This window comes from Hemitrygon akajei, chromosome 28 (assembly GCF_048418815.1).
Source record: "Hemitrygon akajei chromosome 28, sHemAka1.3, whole genome shotgun sequence".
Lineage (NCBI taxonomy): Eukaryota > Metazoa > Chordata > Chondrichthyes > Myliobatiformes > Dasyatidae > Hemitrygon > Hemitrygon akajei.
In genome coordinates this window covers 2004516-2025758 of record NC_133151.1, presented here as the reverse complement: position 1 = coordinate 2025758, position 21243 = coordinate 2004516, and the positions used below count along the sequence as shown (strand labels likewise).

The window sequence follows — 21243 nt, the reverse complement described above, 5'->3', positions numbered from 1 at the left end:
TTCAGGAACAGTTATTACCCCTCAACCATCAGGTAGAAGGTACAGGAGCCTCAGGACCCACACCACCAGGTTCAGGAACAGTTATTACCCCCTCAACCATCAGGCTCTTGAACCAGAGGGGAAGCTTCACGTGCCTCGTCATTGAAAAGTTCCCACAACCTATAGAGGGGGGAGTCTAGGACCAGAGGACACAGCCTCAGAATACAAGGATGTCCCTTTAGAACAGGGATGAAAACAAACTTCGTTAGCAACGGGCGGTGAATCTATGGAATTCATTGCTACGCACGCTGTGGAGGCCAAGTTATTGGGCATATTTAAAGTAGAGATTGATAGGGTCTTGTAAAGGTGTCAGAGATTACAGGGAGGAGGCAGGAGAATGCGGTCGAGAGGGATAATAAATCACTCGATGGGCCAGAAGGCCTAATTCAGCTCCTATATCATACGATGCAGAGGAGATTTACAAGGACGTCGCCTGGATTGGTGAGCACGCCTTATGAGGATAGGTTGAGTGAACTCGGCCTTTTCTCCTTGGAGCGACGGAGGACGAGAGGTGACCTGATGGAGGTGTACAAAATGATGAGAGGCATTGATCGTGTGGATAGTCAGAGGCTTTTTCCCAGGGCTGAAATGGTTGCCACAAGAGGACACAGGTTTAAGGTGCTGGGGAGTAGGTACAGAGGAGATGTCAGGGGTCAGTTTTTTACGCAGAGAGTGGTGAGTGCATGGAATGGGCAAAGGTGGTGGAGGTGGATGCAATAGGGCAATAGACTTTTGGAGAGGTACATGGAGCTTAGTAAAATAGAGGGCTATGGGTAACCCTGGGTAATTTCTAACATAGCGACGTGTTCGACACAGCTTTGTGGGCCGAAGGGCCTGTATTGTGCTGTAGGTTTTCTATGTTTTTTTTCTATGGTCTTATTCTGTTCTGGTTATCGCTCTGTGGATTTATCGAGTATGCCTGCAAGGAAGTGGATCTTGGGGCGCTAGATGGTGACACCCTTACGCCGGAGTTTCTGCTGTGGCCGGAAGCCTTGACAGCCCACACACGGCGCTGGAGGAACCAAGTCAGGGAGCGGCGGACCCCGACGGAGGGTCTCGGCCCGACACACCCACTGTTTGCTCCCCTCCATAGAAGCCGCCTTGGTTCCTTGAGGTTGTTAGAGCCGGGGGGTGGTCATGGAGGACAAGCTCCCAATGCTGTGCGTCTCAGACAGCCCCTGACAACCAAGTCCAGCTCCCGGCCTTCACGTGCGGCCTAGCTACCAAGTGTGGTGAACTACATATACCTGTCTGGTCACGCCCCCCCCCCCCCCACCCCTGCTGATGTCTCCTGTGGCCCCTCCCACTGACCGTGGCTCCTCCCACTGACTGTGGCTCCTCCCACTGACCGTGGCCCCTCCCACAGACTGTGGCTCCTCCCACGGACCCCGGTATAAAGGCCATTGGGGACACAGCCCCGGCCTCAGTCTCCAGGATGTAGTGTGGTGGTCATTTGCTGCTTGTTCTTTCTTCCAGCCAATAAAAGGTGATATCTCGCCTCACGTCTCCGAGAGTTATTGATGGTGCATCACCAAGCCCGGCGGAACCGTGTCTACTGACTGGAGAAGGGGCAAAGGTGCATTACTGGCACCTTAAAACCAGTCGCTTCGGGCAGATGGGGCTTGTTAGTGGTGGTTGGCAGCTCATCCAGGAGAAGGAAAACTCTGATCCTAAGCCTCCGCTGCCTTGCGGCTGTACCCGCTCACGGGAAAGCCTTCGGGAGTGAACCCCAAGGGTAAAATCTGGAGCTGGGGTCCCTGAGGCAGTCCTACATTGAGTTCAACGCCGACTGGCAACTCCCAGAGCCAAACTCTATCGGTCTCTGCCGTTCCTTTGGGTTCATCGGATGCGTGGAGAGGGGGAGCTCGCTATGTGGGCAATAGCCTGCTCTCCGTATCGTCCTGCCCGGGCTCATGAATCTAGACAGCTGGGACGCAATATCCATGGTCGAACCTGACCAACGGAGTCCCTCGCTCACTCAGACGCTGCCTGGCCTGCTGAGTTCCTCCAGAACTGAGTGAGTGAGAGTGTGTGAGAGAAAGAGAGAGGGGGAGAGAGAGAGGGGGAAAAAGGGAGAGAGAGAGGGAGAGACAGAGAGAGAGAGAGGAGAGAGAGAGAGAGAGAGAGAGGGAGAGAGGGAGAAAGGGAGAGAGAGGGAGAGAGAGGGGGAGAGAGGGGGAGGGAGAGAGAGGGGGAGAGGGAGAGGGGGAAGGGAGAGAGAGAGAGGGGAGAGAGATGGAGAGAGAGAGGGGGAGAGAGAGAGGGAGAGAGGGATAGAGAGAGGGGGAGAGAGAGAAAGAGAGAGAGGAGAGGGGGAAGGGAGAGAGAGGGAGTGAGAGAGAGGGGGAGAGAGAGAGAGGGAGAGAGGGGAGAGAGAGGGAAAAAGAGAGAGGGAGAGATAGAGAGAGAGAAAGGGAGGGGGAAGGGAGAGAGAGAGGGAGAGAGAGGGGAGAGAGAGGGGGGAGAGAGGGAGAGAGAGGGGGAGAGAGAAAGAGAGAGAGAGAGGGGGAGAGAGAGAAAGAGAGAGAGGGGGAGAGAGAGAGGGAGGAGAGAGGGGGAGAGAGATAAAGAGAGAGTGAGAGAGAGGGGAAGAGAAAGAGAGAGGGAGAGAGAGTAAGAGAGAGAGTGAGGGGGAGAGAGAGATAAAGAGAGAGTGAGAGAGAGAGAGAGAGAGATGGGGAGAGAGAGAGGGGGATAGAGAGATAAAGAGAGAGTGAGAGAGAGGGAATGAGAGAGGGAGAGAGAGAGAGTTTTCCATTACAATTTGCTTTGATGTTCTCATTGGTGTTGGTAGATTGGCTCCATTGGGTCGTTGGCACCTCTGACAAGACAGCCACTACCCCCTCAGAACTGTAGTTGGGCAGCACGGAAAATTCTAACTGGTTGGGAGTCAAACCCTCGACCTCGCCCAATCCCAAAACAGTCCACTGGGAAGCGTTTAGCAATCGGCACCTACACAAGCCCGGGGAGTGTCGGTTCCAACTCGATGACTCATACACACTTTCTCACCTCTCAGCGAGAAGGATCAAAGCCCCGCTTCAAGTTCGTGCATTGCCCCAGGTGCCCCGCCCTCGCTGACCTCGGGGCCATCAGCGCCCGGGGGAGAAACCGCTCCGTGCTCTGCCTTGGCGGAATTTCTCCGTTCACTTCCGATGAAGGGACTCTTAACTGGAAACACGAACTGCTTCACTTTCACAGAACACAGAAATCTACAGGCAGCTTCGGCCCACAATGTTGTGCCAACCTACACTAGAAACTGCCTAGAATTACCCTAACCTATAGCCCTCTAAGCTGCATGTAAGACTTTCTTAAAAGACCCTATCGTTTCCACCTCTACCACCATCGCCGGCAGCCCATTCCACGCACTCACTGCTCCCTGTGTGAAAAAAATTACCCCTGACATCCCCTCTATACCTCCTTCCAAGCACCTTAAACCTGTGCCCCCTTGTGTTAGCCATTTCAACCCTGGGAAAAAGCCTCTGACTATCCACACGATCAATGCCTCTCATCATCTTATACACCTCTATCAGATCACCTCTCATCCTCCGTCGCTCCAAGGAGAAAAGGCCGAGTTCACTCAACCTATTCTCATAAGGCATGTTCCCCAATCCAGGCAACATCCTTGTAAATCTCCTCTGCACCTTTTCTATGGCTTCCACATCCTTCCTGTAGTGAGGCGACCAGAACTGAGCACAGTAACTCCAAGTGGGGTCTGACCAGGGTCCGAGATAGCTGCAACATTAACTCTCGGCTCTTGAAGTCAATCCCATGGTTGATGAATGCCAACACACAATATGCCTTCTTAACAATACTGTCAATCTGCAGAGTAACTTTGAGCGTCCTATGGACTCGGACCCCAAGATCTCTCCGATCCTCCACACTGCCAAGAGTCTTACCATTAATACTACATTCTGTCATCATGTTTGACCTAACAAAATGAACCGGTCGTCTCACTGTGAGGAAGCTTCAGAGCAGGTTTAACAGGACGCTGCCTGGATTCGAGTGTTTTGAGGCAAGTTCGAGCGAGCTGGGGCTTTTCCCTTTGGAGAGGGGGGAGGAGGAGTGGTGACTTCGGAAACGATCAAAGACATGCATGGAGCGGACAGTCAGACACTTTTTCCCAGGACGGAAATGTCTCGGATGGGTGGGGGGGGGGGGGTGTGAATTTAAGACGTTCCGAGATAAAATTTAGGGGTTGATATTTTTTTACGCACTGCCAGGGGTGGGTGGCATTGAGATTGAAGGGACCCCTTAGGTAGATTCTTGATTAGTCAGGGCATGAAGGGATGCGGGGAGAAGGCAGGAAGTCGGGGGCTGTGAGGGAAAGTGGAGGAGAGCCATTGCGGAACAGACTTGATGGGCCGAATGGCCTAATTCTACTCCTATATCCTCAAGAGTTGGGTAGGTTCAAAGGGAAAGTCTTTTTTTTAAACTCGGACTGGAAGGTCCTGCCTGCTATGGTGGTAGAGACAAATGCATTAGAGGCTTTTCAGAGACACTTGGATGAAAGTGAGCGATATGGACATTGTGTAGGTAGGAGGGGTTAGTTTTTGAGGGGGGGGGGTTTCGATTTCCTTTCTAGTTGGTTTGGCCAGCATGGAGGTAACGTATCACCTCCAGAGACTTGAGAGAGGTTTGTACCATAGAACCGTAGCACATTACAGCACAGAAACAGGCCCTTCGGCCCTTCTTGGCTGTGCCGAACCATTTTTCTGCCGAGTCCCATTGACCTGCACCTGGCCCATATCCCTCCATACACCTCTCATCCACGTACCTGTCCAAGTTTTTCTTAAATGTCAAAAGTGAGTCCACATTTGCCAGCTCATTCCACACTCCCACCACTCTCTGTGTGAAGAAGCTCCCCCCCCCATGTTCCCTTTAAACTTTTCCCCCTTCACCCTTAACCCATGTCCTCTGGTTTTTTTCTCCCCTGTCCTCAGTGGAAAAAGCCTGCTTGCATTCACTCTATCTATACCCATCATAATTTTATACACCTCTATCAAATCTCCCCTCATTCTTCTACGCTCCAGTGAATAAAGTCCTAACCTATTCAACCTTTCTCTGTAACTCAGTTTCTCAAGTCCCGGCAACATCCCTGTAAACCTTGTAAGCTAGGCCATTCGGCCCTTTGAGCCAGCACCACCATTCACTGTGATCATGGCTGATCATCCACAATCAGTACCCCGTTCCTGCCTTCTCCCCATATCCCTCGACTTCGCTATCTTTAAGAGCTCTATCTAACTCTCTCTTGAAAGCATCCAGAGAATTGGCCTCCACTGCCTTCTGAGGCAGAGCATTCCACAGATCCGCAACTCTCTGGGTGAAAAAGTTTTTCCTCAACTCCGTTCTAAATGGCCTTCCCCTTATTCTTAAACTGTGGCCTCTGGTTCTGGACTCCCCCCAACATCAGGAACATGTTTCCTGCCTCTAGCGTGTCCAATCCCTTAATAATCTTATATGTCTCAATCAGATCCCCTCTCATCCTTCTAAATTCCAGTTATAGTCGAAACGACAGTAAAAGGTGACTTGACTTATTCTGGTCTCTTTCCCCTAACTTGCCAGTCCTGGGGATGTGCCTCGGTCTGCAATATCCGCTCGAGATACACCCAAAGCCCCAGCCTCCGCGGCTGTCTGTGGGGCTATAAATTCCACAGATCTACCTCCGCAGTATCGGAGGCGCGATGAAGCGTTACAGTGATCTAATTGTCCTCCCTTGGGGCAAACCTCGCTCGACATTCCCTTCCCCTTGAATCGCTGCCGCTGATCCTGTCCGTGGGCGACGGGGTGGGGGGCTGGAAGTCTCAGTCCGGCGCTTCTGGAGAGAGGCATCTCAATTATGCGCCTGCCACTGGGTCGAGTGGGCCGGAGGAATGCTGCCTCTTCAAAGCAGGGGGTCGAGGAGAACCAGCCCGGGTGGATGCATTCGAGTCGCGGTTAACTCCCGTGGGAGGGCGGACAGAGGGCGAGTGGGACTCGGCCGGCGGTGGAGGTCCCCCCGAGGCGGCGTTCATCGAGTCTGTTTTTCACAGTCAGTCACGCAAGCCCCGGGCAGAAGGGTTCCATAGAACCACAGGACATTACAGCACAGAAACAGGCCCTTCGGCCCTTCTTGGCTGTGCCGAACCATTTTTCTGCCCCGTCCCGCTGACCCGCACCCGGCCCATATCCCTCCATACCCCTCTCATCCATGTACCTGTCCAAGTTTTTCTTAAATGTTAAAAGTGAGCTCGCATTTCCCAGATCATTCCACACTCCCACCACTCTCTGTGTGAAGAAGCCCCCCCCCCTCCAATGTTCCCTTTAAACTTTTCCCCCTTCACCCTTAACCCATGTCCTCTGGTTTTTTTCTCCCCTGGCCTCAGTGGAAAAAGCCTGCTTGCATTCACTCTGTCTATACCCATCATAATTTTATACACCTCTATCAAATCTCCCCTCATTCTCCTACGCTCCAGGGAATAAAGTCCTAACCTGTTCAACCTTTCTCTGTGACTCAGTTTCTCAAGTCCCGGCAACATCCTTGTAAACCTTCTCTGCACTCTTTCAAACTTATTAATATCCTTCCTGTAATTCGGTGACCAAAACTGCACACAATACTCCAAATTCGGCCTCACCAATGCCTTATACAACCTCACCATAACATTCCAACTCCTATACTCAATACTGTGATTTATAAAGGCCGACGTGCCAAAATCTCTCTCTACGACCCTATCCACCTGTGACGCCCCTCCATTGTTCCTCATGGTTGTCTCTGTCGGGGTTGTTGGCCCCAAACCCGGAGGGAGCGGTGTGTCCACGCTCAGTCTGACCTCCGCCCTTTGACCCTGCTTGGCGCGGGCGACCCTACCGAGGGCCCCGAGCCCAGCCCCCACAGCTCCCCCGGGCCATTGAGGCGACAGACCACGACAAGGTTGTAGCCCTCTTGGGGGGCGGGGGGGGGGCAGCAGGAGGTTCGGGAGCAGTTATCACCCTCCAACCATCGACCTTCTGAACCGGAGGGGATCACTTCACTCACCCCAACACTGAAGTGATTCCACAACCTGTGAACTCACGTTCAAAGACTCTAATGTTACAGAACATAGAATGGTACAGCACAGTACAGGCCCTTCGGCCCGCAGTGTTTGACAGTCTTCGTATGTAGTTTTTCATTGATTCTACTGTCCTTCTTTGTTCTACTGTGACTGCCTACAAGAAGATGGTGTAGGCGCGTGGCCTAGTGGGTAAGGCATCGGCCTAGTGATCTGAAGGTCACTGGTTCGAGCCTTAGCTGAGGCGGCGTGTTGTGCCCTCGACGACACCGGTGCCAAGCTGCTTGGGTCCTAGTGCCCTTCCCTTGGACAACATCGGTGGCGTGGAGAGGGGAAGGCTTGCAGCTTGGGCAACTGCCGGTCTCCCATACAACCCTACCCAGGCCTGCGCCCTTGAGACTTTCCAAAGGTGCAAATCCATGGCCTATCGAGACTAACGGAGGCCTACACTACTACTACAAGAAAATGACTCTCGGGGTTGTATGTGGTGACATACACAGTGATAATTAATCTACTTTGAGTGATGGGAGGGTTATTCAGAAACTGGGGATCTAACAACGCAGTTGGCATCTTTTAAATCTACCTCATCCCTTCATTCTCCAGTCCTGCTGAAGGGTCTCGGCCCGAAACGTCGACTGTTTACTCTTTTCCACGGATGCTGCCTGGCCTGCTGAGTTCCTCCGGCATTTTGTGTGTGTGTTGCCTATGTCTTTGGAAATCGTTTTGGCGTTTCCTTATATCGCCTGATTGTTTCCCTTGAAGAATAACGAAGCCAGTTTAATGGCGAGCCATGGCTCCGCTGTGGAAAATGTACTACCGTAAGATTTACCCCTTAAACCTTCCGGCCACTCTGGTGCTTCTGTTCAACAGGAGCCTTCCCTTGCCCTCCCCCCTTTTCACTCCCCATCTTCCCAAGTCAGCAAATCCTTCTACTATTTCCCTCTTACTTGTGTGTCCGTTGCCGGCCTCGGCCACTTTCCGCGCGGCCAGTTCTGGCGTTCCCTCCGCTCCCCGGAGAAAGCCTCTTCTAAGAGCAGCTGGCCGGGCGTCCGGTATCACCGGAACACGATCGGGTAGCGTTCCCTTTCCCACCGAGGCAGAGGTGGAACTGAGTTCTCCTGAGTTCGACTGACCTCCACTTCCTCCGTCACGAGTTGGCTCGCCCTGCCGAGCTCCTCCAGCACCTCGTGTGCATGTGTGCGTTATAGACAACAGACAGTAGGCGCAGGAGTAGGCCCTTCAACCCTTCTAGCCAGCACCGCCATTCACCGTGATCATGGCTGATCATCCACAATCAGTACCCTGTTCCTGCCCTCTCCCCATATCCCTTGACCCCGCTATCTATAAGAGCTCTATCTAACTCTCTCTTGAATGCATCCAGAGACTTGGCCTCCACTGCCTTCTGGGGCAGAGCATTCCACAGATCCACAACTCTCTGGGTGAAAAAGTTTTTCCGCATCTCTGTTCTAAATGGCCTACCCCTTATTCTTGAACTGTGGCCTCTGGTTCTGGACTCACCCATCAGCGGGAACGTGCTTCCTGCCTCCAGCGTGTCCAAACCCTTAATATTCTTATATGTTTCAATCAGATCCCCTCTCATCCTTCTAAATTCCAGTGTATACAAGCCCAGTCGCTCCAATCTTTCAACATATGATAGTCCCGCCATTCCGGGAATTACCCTTGTGAACCTATGCTGCACTCCCTCAATAGCAAGAATGTCCTTCCTCAAATTTGGAGACCAAAACTGCACACAATACTCCAGGTGGGGTCTCACCGGGGCCCTGTACAGCTGCAGAAGGACCTCTTTACTCCTATACTCAATTCCTCTTGTTATAAAGGCCAGCATGCCATTAACTTTCTTCACTGCCTGCTGTACCTGCATGCTTGCTTTCATTGACTGATGTACAAGAACACCTAGATCTCATTGTACTTCCCCTTTTCCTAACTTGACTCCATTTAGATAGTAATCTGCCTTCCTGTTCTTGCCACCAAAGTGGATAACCTCACATTTATCCACATTAAACTGCATCTGCCATACATTTGCCCACTCACCCAACCTGTCCAAGTCACTCTGCATTCTCATAACATGCTCCTGACATTTCACACTGCCACCCAGCTTTGTGTAATCAGCAAATTTGCTAATGTTACTTTTAATCCCTTCATCTAAATCATTAATGTATATTGTAAACAGCTGCGGTCCCAGCACCGAACCTTACGGTACCCCACTGGTCACAGCCTGCCATTCCGAAAGGGACCCATTAATCACTACTCTTTGTTTCCTGTCAGCTAGCCAATTTTCAATCCATGTCAGTACTCTGCCCCCAATACCATGTGCCCTAATTTTGCCCACTAATCTCCTATGTGGGACTTTATCAAAAACTTTCTGGAAGTCCAGGTGCACTACATCCACTGGCACTCCCTTGTCCATTTTCATAGTTACATCCTCAAAAAACTCCAGAAGATTAGTCAAGCATGATTTTCCCTTCATAAATCCATGCTGGCTCTGACTGATCCTTCTACTGCCATCCGAACGTGTCGTAATTTCCTCTTTTTTAATTGACTCCAGTATCTTTCCCACCACTGACGTCAGGACCTGTGTCAGTATCTGTGTTGCTCGAGATCTCCAGCATCTCCCATCGGCGCAAGTCGGTTGGGTCTCAGAAACTCTATTTCTGAGGAGCTCCGTTGACTGGGAAGCGTTCTGACATTGTGAAAGGTTTGAAGTACTCCGGAATGTCGGTAGCTATTCGGAAGCTTGGTTGATCACCGAGCTTGGCCAAACGTCTTCCAACGTTCCGGCTCCAATCGAGAAGCCACCATCACTGCGCAGTTGAGGGTGTTGTCTCCTCCCTGATGACGTCCAATTAATATCCATTCAGATACGCTCCATCAGCTGATGACGGCTCCTCAACTGGAGCTGAAACGTCTGCAAACGTTTAGCCAAGCTGGGCCATCAACCAAACTTCCGTTGTGAAAAGTGCAATAAAAGTTATTTTCCTTCTTATTTTCCATTCATGGAAACATAATTTCCACCAGTTGCCTCACATCTCCCTTTGCTTTGGCGAGCCCAATGTTTCCCAACTTTTTCTGACCAACTAAAGCACTTTCATACTTGCCAACACCCCTCTTAGGCCCAATATACTTCCTGGTGCCCCCCATAGTGTAAAGACAAGTCTACCATCTGCTAACATGAGAAAAATGATTCTGCTTTAAGTTTTTATTTGTCTTTAGACCTAGCTTACACAGTACCTGTGCACTGTACAGCAGCTTTGATGTCAATGTGATCCTTGAGCCCGATGGCTTTTAGCAGGAGTTGAAATATCTAGTTCAAGTTGTGACAGCAAAAGCCCTCAGTTTCCATATTTCTTCGATGTCCAAGCGGTTCCTGGTTTTTTTTCCCCGTGAGAATGTGGTTCGCTTCACCGAAGCCTCTTTCAACAAAGTAGGAGGATGGGGAATGCAACGAAGAGCCGTTTGCCTTCTTCAAAGACCAGGAAACTTTGTACGGCCGTGTAGCCACGTGCCACAGAAGCCAAAGTTTCTCTTTGCTTCTTCATCGTTCTCAATCTCGATCATTTCTTCTTGCAAGCTCTCCCACCCCCCCGTCCTTCCATCTTGCAAAGAAAAATGGGTTGATTACCCAGTCCAGGATTTCTAGGCCGTTCCGATCCTTGAATCGGTTCTGAAAGGCCTTCTTCAGTGACTGCAGGTGTAAGCAGTACTCGTGCAAATCACCGTCTGTGAAAGAGAGTTCCACGCAGGGGAACTGTGAGAACATTCTTCTCCCAACGTTTGGCTTATGTATTTCCGATAAAAGTGAACACTGCACCTTGTGTCTGGATTAAATTGAAATTCTCACCCTGCAGTTTCACAATTAGAATGTTCATTTTCTCATACCGATCAGCTAGGCACGCCACATCTCCACGTAGAAGTTCGATCTTGTTTCCCAAACCCTTGTTGACTTTGAGCAAAAATTCAATCACAGTGTTAAAAGGATCAAAGATCATCAGCCGTTTGACAGCCAGCACATTTCAGTGCGAAGAAGAAGTGCTCAAACTCTTCACCGTCATCTTGACGTAACCGGAGAAATATTCTGCTACTTAATGGATGAAGCTTTAATTTCGTTGACAGCAGATATTACAAGAGTCAGGCTTGAGGAAAAAGAGTCACTGCTTGAGGTTTTTGGCTGTGAGATGTTGACAATGATCTACGCAATGGATGGCAAATAGACTTGGAATCTCTTTGGAAAAGGGTGGCTTCCAAGAAATCCCACCTTTTGTGGCAGACTGAGCGAAGACGCTCAGCGAAGGGGTTCCCCCAACCCCGATCGACGACATGGACGAAAGAAGAAGGGGGAGGAGCACCTGAGGGGGGCGGCGGGCAGGCAAGGAGACGTGTACGAAGGCATTCCCTTTTGCAAAGATCTGAAAACAACTATCAACAGAGGATCAATCTGTGCTGAGCTCACTAAACCAGCACGGCGACCTGCGACCTGTCATACATGGCGCTCCATCTGTTGCACAAGAAATCGTGTTCCGAATCGGAATGCTTTCATCCTCAATCTACATTCTGAGCTCGTCGTAGATTGATCCTCTGTTGATAGTTGTTTTTAGATTTTTGCAAAAGGGAATGCCTTCGTAAACGTTTCCTTGCCCGCCCACCGCCCCCCTCTGGTACTCCTCCCCCCTTTTTCTTTCGTCCATGTCGTAGATCGGGGGTGGGGGGGACCACTTCGCTGAGCGTCTTTGCTCCATCTGCCGCAAAAGGTGGGATTTCTTGGAAGCCACCCTTTTCCATTTGACTTCCCCTTCCCATTCTGACATGTCGGTCCATGGCCCCCCCCACCACCCTGCTGCCGCAATGAGGCCACTCTCAGGTTGGGGCAGCGACAAATCACATTCCGTCTGGGTAGTGTCGCAGTCCGGTCCGTGAAGTCCGCGTTCCGGTTCACGGTCCAGTCCGTGGACTCCGGACTCCGGGTCTTCCGGCTGTCCCTTGTTTCAGTTGGGCTTAATCGCAGGCACCTGATTCTCGTCTCGGTGGGGGGGGCTGGGGGATATAAGTGGCCCTGGGTTCGAGTCTGGGGGGCTGGTTCGTCTCGTCAGTATCCTGTTCTTGCATCTGTGGGGTAAGTCCTGCTGTCTTTGCCATTTTACCCTGCGGTTGGATCTGTCCCTTCCGGTCCTTGCCTCCGTTGGGTAAGCTTTGCTGTTACCCTGAGGCTGAACTGTCCCCCTACCCTTCACCTTCCTCCTGAAGTCTCCGCCTGAAGCTCTACCTGCAAACTCCTCTGTATCGCTGTCAAGTTCTACTGCCTGGAGCCTTGCTGTGTCTAGGTAAGGAACTGTCTGTCGTTGTTTGGAACTGTCTCTGTGTCCACACCTTCGCTAGGTAGGTCCGGCCGTTTGCCACTACCTTGTGTTGGGAACCGTCTCTCTGTGCTCTGTGTACGAGCCCCAGCCCTAGGTCCTGCTCCCTAGGAGAGGTCCTGATTCTGTGTAGAGCCCTGGCCCCAAATCCTGTTCCTAGGAGAGGTCCCGGCTCTGTGTTCCATGTCTCTGTGTCCCTGTGTGCCTGCTCTCCCCGAGGCCACGGCCCTGTGTCCCTGCTCTCCCCGAGGCCAAGGCCCTGTGTCCCTGCTCTCCCCGAGGCCACGGCCCTGTGTCCCTGCTCTCCCCGAGGCCAAGGCCCTGTGTCCCTGCTCTCCCCGGGGCCACGGCCCTGTGTCCCCGCTCTTCCCGAGGCCAAGGCCCTGCTGTCCCCGAGGCCAAGGCCCTGTGTGCCTGCTCTCCCTGAGGCCAAGGCCCTGCTCTCCCTGAGGCCAAGGCCCTGCTGTCCCCGAGGCCAAGGCCCTGTGTCCCCGCTCTCCCCGAGGCCACGGCCCTGTGTCCCTGCTCCCCCCGGGGCCACGGCCCTGTGTCCCCGAGGCCAAGGCCCTGTGTCCCTGCTCTCCCCGAGGCCACGGCCCTGTGTCCCTGCTCTCCCCGAGGCCACGGCCCTGTGTCCCTGCTCTCCCCGAGGCCAAGGCCCCGCTCTCCCCGGGGCCACGGCCCTGTGTCCCCGCTCTCCCCGGGGCCACGGCCCTGTGTCCCCGCTCTCCCCGGGGCCACGGCCCTGTGTCCCCGCTCTCCCCGGGGCCACGGCCCTGTGTCCCTGCTCTCCCCGAGGCCAAGGCCCTGCTCTCCCCGGGGCCACGGCCCTGTGTCCCCGCTCTCCCCGGGGCCACGGCCCTGTGTCCCCGCTCTCCCCGAGGCCACGGCCCTGTGTCCCAGCTCTCCCCGAGGCCACGGCCCTGTGTCCCCGCTCTCCCCGAGGCCACAGCCCTGTGTCCCCACTCTCCCCGGGGCCAAGTCAAGGCTTCGGGTTCCTGTCCTGTCCTTGTCCCTGCCTATTCCTGCAGCCAAGCTTCGAAGAACCCAAGCCTCGCCTAGTCCTGCAGCCACGTCACGTCCTCGCCTAGTTCCGGGGTCCGAGCCCGAGTCAAGAGCCAGGTTCTGGGTCCTTGTCCAGTTTCTGGCTCGGAGTCCAAGCCCAGGCTCCTAGTTCCCAGTCCCTTGTCCTGGTCCCGCTTTCCTAGCCGAAGTCCCAGCCCAAGTCTGTGTTCCTGTCCCAGCTCCTAGTCCACGTCATGTCCCGTCCCTAAGCCTAGCCCCGTCCAGTTCCTAGTACTTCAGTGTCTGTGTCTAGTATTTGGATCCGTTCCCAGCACCCACCTTATGACATGTAGCCTCCAACCTGATGGCATGAACATTGAATTCCCTAAATTCCTGTCATTTTTCCCCCTCCTCCTTCTGTCTCTTATCATCCCCCGTTCTGGCTCCTCTCTTGCCCCTCTTCTCCTCACTAGGGATGGGCAATAAATGCTGGCTTAGCTGGCGACGCCCACATCCCATTAAAATGGATTTTAAAAGTCTGCCAATCGCTTCCCTCTGGTATCCCAGCTCCGCGGGCCACTCTCCAATCGGATTCCTTTTTCTTCAGCCCTTTACCTCTCCCACCTATCACCTCCCAGCTCCTTACTTCGTCCCCGTTTCACCCGCTCATCCACCTCCCCCCCCCCGCCTGCCAGTCCGTACTCCCTCCCCTCTCCCCAGATGCTACCTCACCCTTCCTTTCCAGTCCCGTTGAAGGGTCTCAGCCCGAAACGTCGACTGGTTGCTCCCCTCCTCGGAGGCTGCCTGAGTTACTGAGCTCCTCCAGAATCCCCTGTGAGTTGCTCTACTGTGGACCTCTTGGCTTTGAGGTGTCCGATGGCGCCAACACAGGAGCCGCAGACTCTCTCACGGTTGGGACAGGAGGTACCTGGGGGTGGGGGAGGGGGGTTGTGGCCTTGTGCTCCTGCCGGACTCAAATCTTCTCAATATTATCCCAAGTGCACCCTCTACATTTTGAACGGCCGTGAGGGAGATTCCCGCTAGCCATCGGACGTGCGGCGTTCCGTCAAGGAGGCACCGTGAATCTTCTCCTCCATTTGCCCGGCGTCCTCTCCTCGTAACGGAGCCGGGAACGATCGGGAATCCTCTGCCGGGCTTTTAAATGACCTTAGGCCTGCCCGCTGGAGCTGGCCGAGCGCCGTCGTAAAGTAAACCACTGCGGACGCGCGGAGGGTCGGCACCGGGGCGCGTGGTGAAACTTGTGGGCTGCCCCCTCCACCCTCTCCACCAGGACATCCCTAGGGTGGGGTAGTTATTAACGCTGTTGGTGCCCGTCGCTACTGCTCGGGGCTCCGGAGTTCAGAATTCAGTTCCGGTACTGCCTGTGAGAAGTTTGTACGTTCTCCCCGTGACCGTGGGGGTTTCCTCCAAGTGGTCTGGTTTCCTTAATAGGTTAATCAGTCATCGTAAATGGTCCTGTGGTTAGGCTAGGGTTAACGAGGTGGCACAGCTCGTTGGGCTGGGTGTTGTATCTATTAATAAATTAATTTTTAATGGTTTTTATAAGAAATCTGTTGAATTAACGCAAGGCTAGAATTGTAGTTTCTCTTTTACAGACACCGTTTGTACTTTTATCAAACTTTGTATTTTTAACCATTTTTCACACCAAGTGGTGTTTTGTCCCGGCTTGCAGGCAGAAGCGAGGCAGAGTGGTCACATCAACACACACAGAGCTGGGGGGAGCCCAACAGGCCAGGCAAAAAAGTGCAGTCGACATCTCGAGCCGAGACCAGCCTTTTTGTCGGTGTTGCTTGGATTTGCAGCATCTGCAGACTTTCTCTTGGTGATAAAGGTCACAGATTTCTTGGCGTTCACCTGGCGGAGAATCTCACCTGCTCCCTCAACACCAGCTCCACAGCAAAGAAAGCCCAGCAGCGTCTCTACTTCCTGCGAAGGCTGAGGAAAGTCCATCTCCCACCCCCCATCCTCATCACATTCTACAGGGGTTGTATTGAGAGCATCTCGAGCAGCTGCATCGCTGCCTGGTTCAGAAATTGCACCGTCTCGGATCGCAAGACCCTGCAGCGGTTAGTGAGGTCAGCTGAGAAGATCGTCGGGGTCTCTCTTCCCGCCATCATGGACATTTACACTACACGCTGCATCCGCAAAGCAAACAGCATTATGAAGGATCCCACGCACCCCTCATACAATCTCTTCTCCCTCCTGCCGTCTGGGAAAAGGCACCAAAGCATTTGGGCTCTCATGACCAGACTATGTAACAGTTTCTTCCCCCAAACTATCATAAAAACATAGAAAACAGGTGCAGGAGTAGGCCATTTGGCCCTTCGAGCCTGTACCGCCATTCAGTATGATCATGGCTGATCATCCAACTCAGAACCCTGTACCTGCTTTCTCTCCATACCCCCGATCCCTTTAGCCACAAGGGCCATATCTAACTTCCTCTTAAATATAGCCAATGAACCGGCCTCAACTGTTTCCTGTGGCAGAAAATTCCACAGATTCACCACTCTCTGTGTGAAGAAGTTTTTCCTCATCTCGGTCCTAAAAGGCTTCCCCTTTATCCTTAAACTGTGACCCCTCGTTCTGGACTTCTGCATCTTCCTGCATCTAGCCTGTCCAATCCCTTCAGAATTTTATACGTTCCAATAAGATCCCCCCTCAATCTTCTAAATTCCAGTGAGTATAAGCCTAGTCGATCCAGTCTTTCTTCATATGAAAGTCCTGCCATCCCAGGAATCAATCTGGTGAACCTTCTCTGTACTCCCTCTATGGCAAGAATGTCTTTCCTCAGATTAGGGGACCAGAACTGCACACAATACTCTAGGTGCGGTCTCACCAAGGCCTTGTACAACTGCAGTAGAACCTCCCTGCTCCTGTACTCAAATCCTTTTGCTATGAATGCCAACATACCATTTGCCTTTTTCACCGCCTGCTGTACCTGCATGCCCACCTTCAATGATTGGTGTACAATGACACCCAGGTCTCGTTGCATCTCCCCTTTTCCTAATCGGCCACTGTTCAGATAATAATCTGTTTTCCTGTTCTTGCAACCAAAGTGGATAACCTCACATTTATCCACATTAAATTGCATCTGCCATGAATTTGCCCACTCACCTAATCTATCCAAGTCACCCTGCATCCTCTTAGCATCCTCCTCACAGCTAACACCACTGCCCAGCTTTGTGTCATCCGCAAACTTGGAGATGCTGCATTTAATTCCCTCATCTAAATCATTAATATATATTTTAAACAACTGGGGTCCCAGCACTGAGCCTTGCGGTACCCCTTTAGTCACTGCCTGCCATTCTGAAAAGGTCCGGTTTACTCCCACTCTTTGCTTCCTGTCTGCCAACCAATTCTCTATCCACATCAATACCATACCCCCAATACCATGTGCTTTAAGTCTGTACACTAATCTCCTGTGTGGGACCTTGTCAAAAGCCTTTTGAAAATCTAAATATACCACATCCACTGGCTCTCCCCTATCCACTCTACTAGTTACATCTTCAAAAAATTCTATAAGATTCGTCAGACATGATTTTCCTTTCACAAATCCATACTGACTTTGTCCAATGATTTCACCTCGTTCCAAATGTGCTGTTATCACATCTTTGATAACCGACTCTAGCATTTTCCCCACCACCAATGTCAGACTAACCGGTCTATAATTCCCCGGTTTCTCTCTCCCTCCTTTTTTAAAAAGTGGGGTTACATTAGCCACCCTCCAATCCTCAGGAACTAATCCAGAATCTAAGGAGTTTTGAAAAATTATCACTAATGCATCCACTATTTCTTGGGCTACTTCATTAAGCACTCTGGGATGCAGACCATCTGGCCCTGGGGATTTATCTGCCTTTAATCCCTTCAATTTACCTAACACCACTTCCCTACTAACATGTATTTCCCTCAGTTCCTCCATCTCACTAGACCCCCGGTCCCTTACTATTTCCGGAAGATTATTTATGTCCTCCTTAGTGAAGACAGACCAAAGTAGTTATTCAATTGGTTTGCCATGTCTTTGTTCCCTATGATCAATTCACCTGTTTCTGACTGTAAAGGACCTACATTTGTCTTGACCAATCTTTTTCTTTTCACGTTATCTATAAAAGCTTTTACAGTCAGTTTTTATGTTCCCTGACAGCTTTCTCTCATAATCTTTTTTCCCTTTCCTAATTAAGCCCTTTGTCCCCCTCTGCTGGTCTCTGAATTTCTCCCAGTCCTCAGGTGTGCCGCTTTTTTTTTGCTAATTTATATGTTTCTTCTTTGGACTTAATACTATCCCTAATTTCCCTTGTCAGCCACGGGTGCACTACCTTCCCTGGTTTATTCTTTTGCCAAACTGGGATGAACAATTGTTGTAGTTCTTCCATGCGATCTTTAAATGCTTGCCATTGCATATCCACCGTCAACCCTTTAAGTGTCATTTGCCAGTCTATCTTAGCTAATTCACGTCTCATACCTTCGAAGTTACCCTTCTTTAAGTTCAGAACCTTTGTTTCTGAGTTAACTATGTCACTCTCCATCTTAATGAAGAATTCCACCATATTATGGTCACTCTTACCCAAGGGGCCTCGCACGACAAGATTGCTAACTAGTCCTTCCTCATTGCTCAATACCCAATCTAGAATGGCCTGCTCTCTAGTTGGTTCCTCGACATGTTGGTTCAGAAAACCATCCCGCATACATTCCAAGAAATCCTCTTCCTCAGCACCCTTACCAATTTGGTTCACCCAATCTATATGTAGATTGAAGTCACCCATTATAACTACTGTTCGTTTATTGCACGCATTTCTAATTTCCTGTTTAATGCCATCCCCAACCTCACTATTATTGTTAGGTGGCCTGTACACAACTCCCACCAGCGTTTTCTGCCCCTTAGTGTTATGCAGCTCTACCCATATCGATTCCACATCCTCCAGGCTAATGATCTTCCTTTCTATTGCGTTAATCTCCTCTCTAACCAGCAATGCTACCCCACTTCCTTTTCTTTCCTGTCTATCCCTCCTGAATATTGAATATCCCTGGATGTTGAGCTCCCATCCTTGGTCACCCTAGAGCCATGTCTCTGTGATCCCAACTATATCATATTCATTAATAACTATCTGCACATTCAATTCATCCACCTTGTTACGAATGCTCCTCGCATCACACACACACACACACACACACACACACACACACACACACACACACACACACACACACACACACACACACACACACACACACACACACACACACACACACACACACACACACACCTGAACACCACTCCACTGCCTGTGTAATTTCTGCACATTACTTCGTCAATTCCTGCCAAAACATTGTTCACATTTACATTTAAATCATTTATTATTATATTGTAATTTGCCCTTAACTGTGTCTATTGTCTTGTTTATTAATTATTGTACTGTCTTGCACTGTTTTGTGCAATTTATGTAGTCCCGTGTAGGTCTGAAGTCTAATGTAGTTTTGTGTCGTTTCAGGTAGTCTAGTGTAGTTTTGTGTTGTTTCAAGCAGTCTAGTTAAGTTTTCTGTCATTTCAGGTAGACTAGTGTAGTTTTCTGTCGTTTCTTGTAATCTAATGTAGTTTTGTGTCGATTCAGGTAGTCTAGTGTAGTTCTGTGTCATTTCTCGTAGTCGTGTAGTTTTCTGTCGTTTTAGGTAGCCTTGTGTAGTTTTGTGTCATTTCACGTAGTCTAGTGTAGTTTTGTGTCGTTTCAGGTAGTCTAGTGTAGTTTTGTGTCGTTTCAGGTAGTCTAATATAGTTTTGTGTAGTTTCAGGTAGTCTAGTCTAGTTTTGTGTTGTTTCACGTAGTCTAGTGTAGTTTTGTGTCGTTTCAGGTAGTCTAGTGTAGATTGTGTCGTTTCAGGTAGTCTAGTGTAGTTTTGTGTCGATTCACGTAGTCTAGTGTAGTTTTGTGTCGTTTAACATATTCCAGTGTAGTTTTGTGACGTTTCACGTATTCTAGTGTAGTTTTGTGTCGATTCACGTAGTCTAGTGTAGTTTTGTGTCGATTAACATATTCCAGTGTAGTTTTGTGTCGTTTCACGTATTCTAGTGCAGTTTTGTGTTGTTTCACCTGGTCTAGTGTAGTTTTGTGTCATTTCAGGTAGTCTAATATAGTTTTGTGTCGTTTCAGGTAGTCTAGTGTAGTTCTGTGTCGTTTCTCGTAGTCGTGTAGTTTTCTGTCGTTTTAGGTAGCCTTGTGTAGTTTTGTGTCGTTTCACGTAGTCTAGTGTAGTTTTGTGTAGTTTCAGGTAGTCTAGTGTATTTCTGTGTCGTTTCACGTAGTCTAGTGTAGTTTTGTGACGTTTCACGTATTCTAGTGCAGTTTTGTGTTGTTTCACGTAGTCTAGTGTAGTTTTGTGTCGTTTAACATATTCCAGTGTAGTTTTGTGTCGTTTCACGTATTCTAGTGCAGTTTTGTGTTGTTTCACCTGGTCTAGTGTAGTTTTGTGTCGTTTCAGGTAGTCTAATATAGTTTTGTGTCGTTTCAGGTAGTCTAGTGTAGTTTTGTGTCGTTTCACGTAGTCTAGTGTAGTTTTGTGTAGTTTCAGGTAGTCTAGTGTATTTCTGTGTCGTTTCACGTAGTCTAGTGTAGTTTTGTGTCATTTCAGGTAGTCTAGTGTAGTTTTGTGTCGTTTCACGTAGTCTAGTGTAGTTTTGTGTCGTTTCAGGTAGTCTAGTGTAGTTTTGTGTTGTTTCACGTAGTCTAGTGTAGTTTTGTGTCATTTCAGGTAGTCTGGTGTAGTTTTGTGTCGTTTCGGGTAGTCTAGTGTAGTTTTGTGTCATTTCGGGTAGTCTAGTGTAGTTTTGTGTCGTTTCGGGTAGTCTAGTGTAGTTTTGTGTCGTTTCGGGTAGTCTAGTGTAGTTTTGTGTCGTTTCGGGTAGTCTAGTGTAGTTTTGTGTTGTTTCGGGTAGTCTAGTGTAGTTTTGTGTCATTTCAGGTAGTCTGGTGTAATTTTGTGTCGTTTCAGGTAGTCTAGTGTAGTTTTGTGTTTCATGTATCACCATGGTCCTGGCGGAGCATCGTTTCATTTTTACTGTGTTCTGTACCAACAGGTATGGCTGAAATGACAATAAGAGCAACTTCACTTGATAATGGTTTGTCACCTTTTCATTTTTCATTGGCCAAATCTCGGCCGTGATTGTGCAGCCTTAATTGGATTCTCTTATCTGAGGAAGGTGCCTTATCTGATCTATAAACACGATAGATTTTCCAAAGGCGGCATTTCCTTTGCCCCCTGTCTGTTCCTCAGGTCTTATGTTCTGCATCTGTTCCTTTGCCTGAACTTTAAAAATACACTATCATGAAGAAACAAAAGTTTCACTCATCCTTAATGAGGCCAGCTCACATTATAATTAGTTTCTTTTTAGACGTGGTATCCTGCCAATTACTCAGTCGCAGTTCCATTTGTGGCGATGATGAGATAACTGGCAGGGGATTAGTCACTGCAAATTATTGAGTTGATGCCATGTCTGGTGGTTTCAAGTTCCTGCGTGTCAAGATCTCTGAGGACCTAACCTGGTCCCGACATATCGATGTAGTTATAAGAAGGGAAGACAGTGACTAAACCTATCAGGAGGTTAAGTGAGTCATAATAGAGTGCAGCACAGAAACAGACCCATCATAGGCTGCAGAGGAGATTTAGATAGATAGATAGATAGATAGATACTTTATTCATCCCCATGGGGAAATTCAACTTTTTTTCCAATGTCCCATACACTTGTTGTAGCAAAACTAATTACATACAATACTTAACTCAGTAAAAAATATGAT

General features: G+C 50.0%; 1 protein-coding gene across 3 annotated transcripts in view; it reads left to right on the top strand.

Annotated features, from left to right (window-relative positions):
- The window catches only part of LOC140717618 (uncharacterized), a 66352-nt gene extending 45579 nt beyond the window's left edge, over positions 1 to 20773 (top strand). For 2 of the 3 annotated variants that reach the window (XM_073031194.1, XM_073031195.1), the window contains 2 exons: positions 15132 to 15534; positions 20526 to 20773. In XM_073031194.1, the coding sequence (XP_072887295.1) occupies positions 15132 to 15534; positions 20526 to 20535 (413 nt within the window). In that variant the 3' untranslated portion in view covers positions 20536 to 20773. The remainder of the gene's footprint in view (positions 1 to 15131; positions 15535 to 20525) is intronic. The other variant, XM_073031193.1, reaches the window with a different exon arrangement.
- The last annotated feature ends 470 nt before the right edge of the window (positions 20774 to 21243 follow it).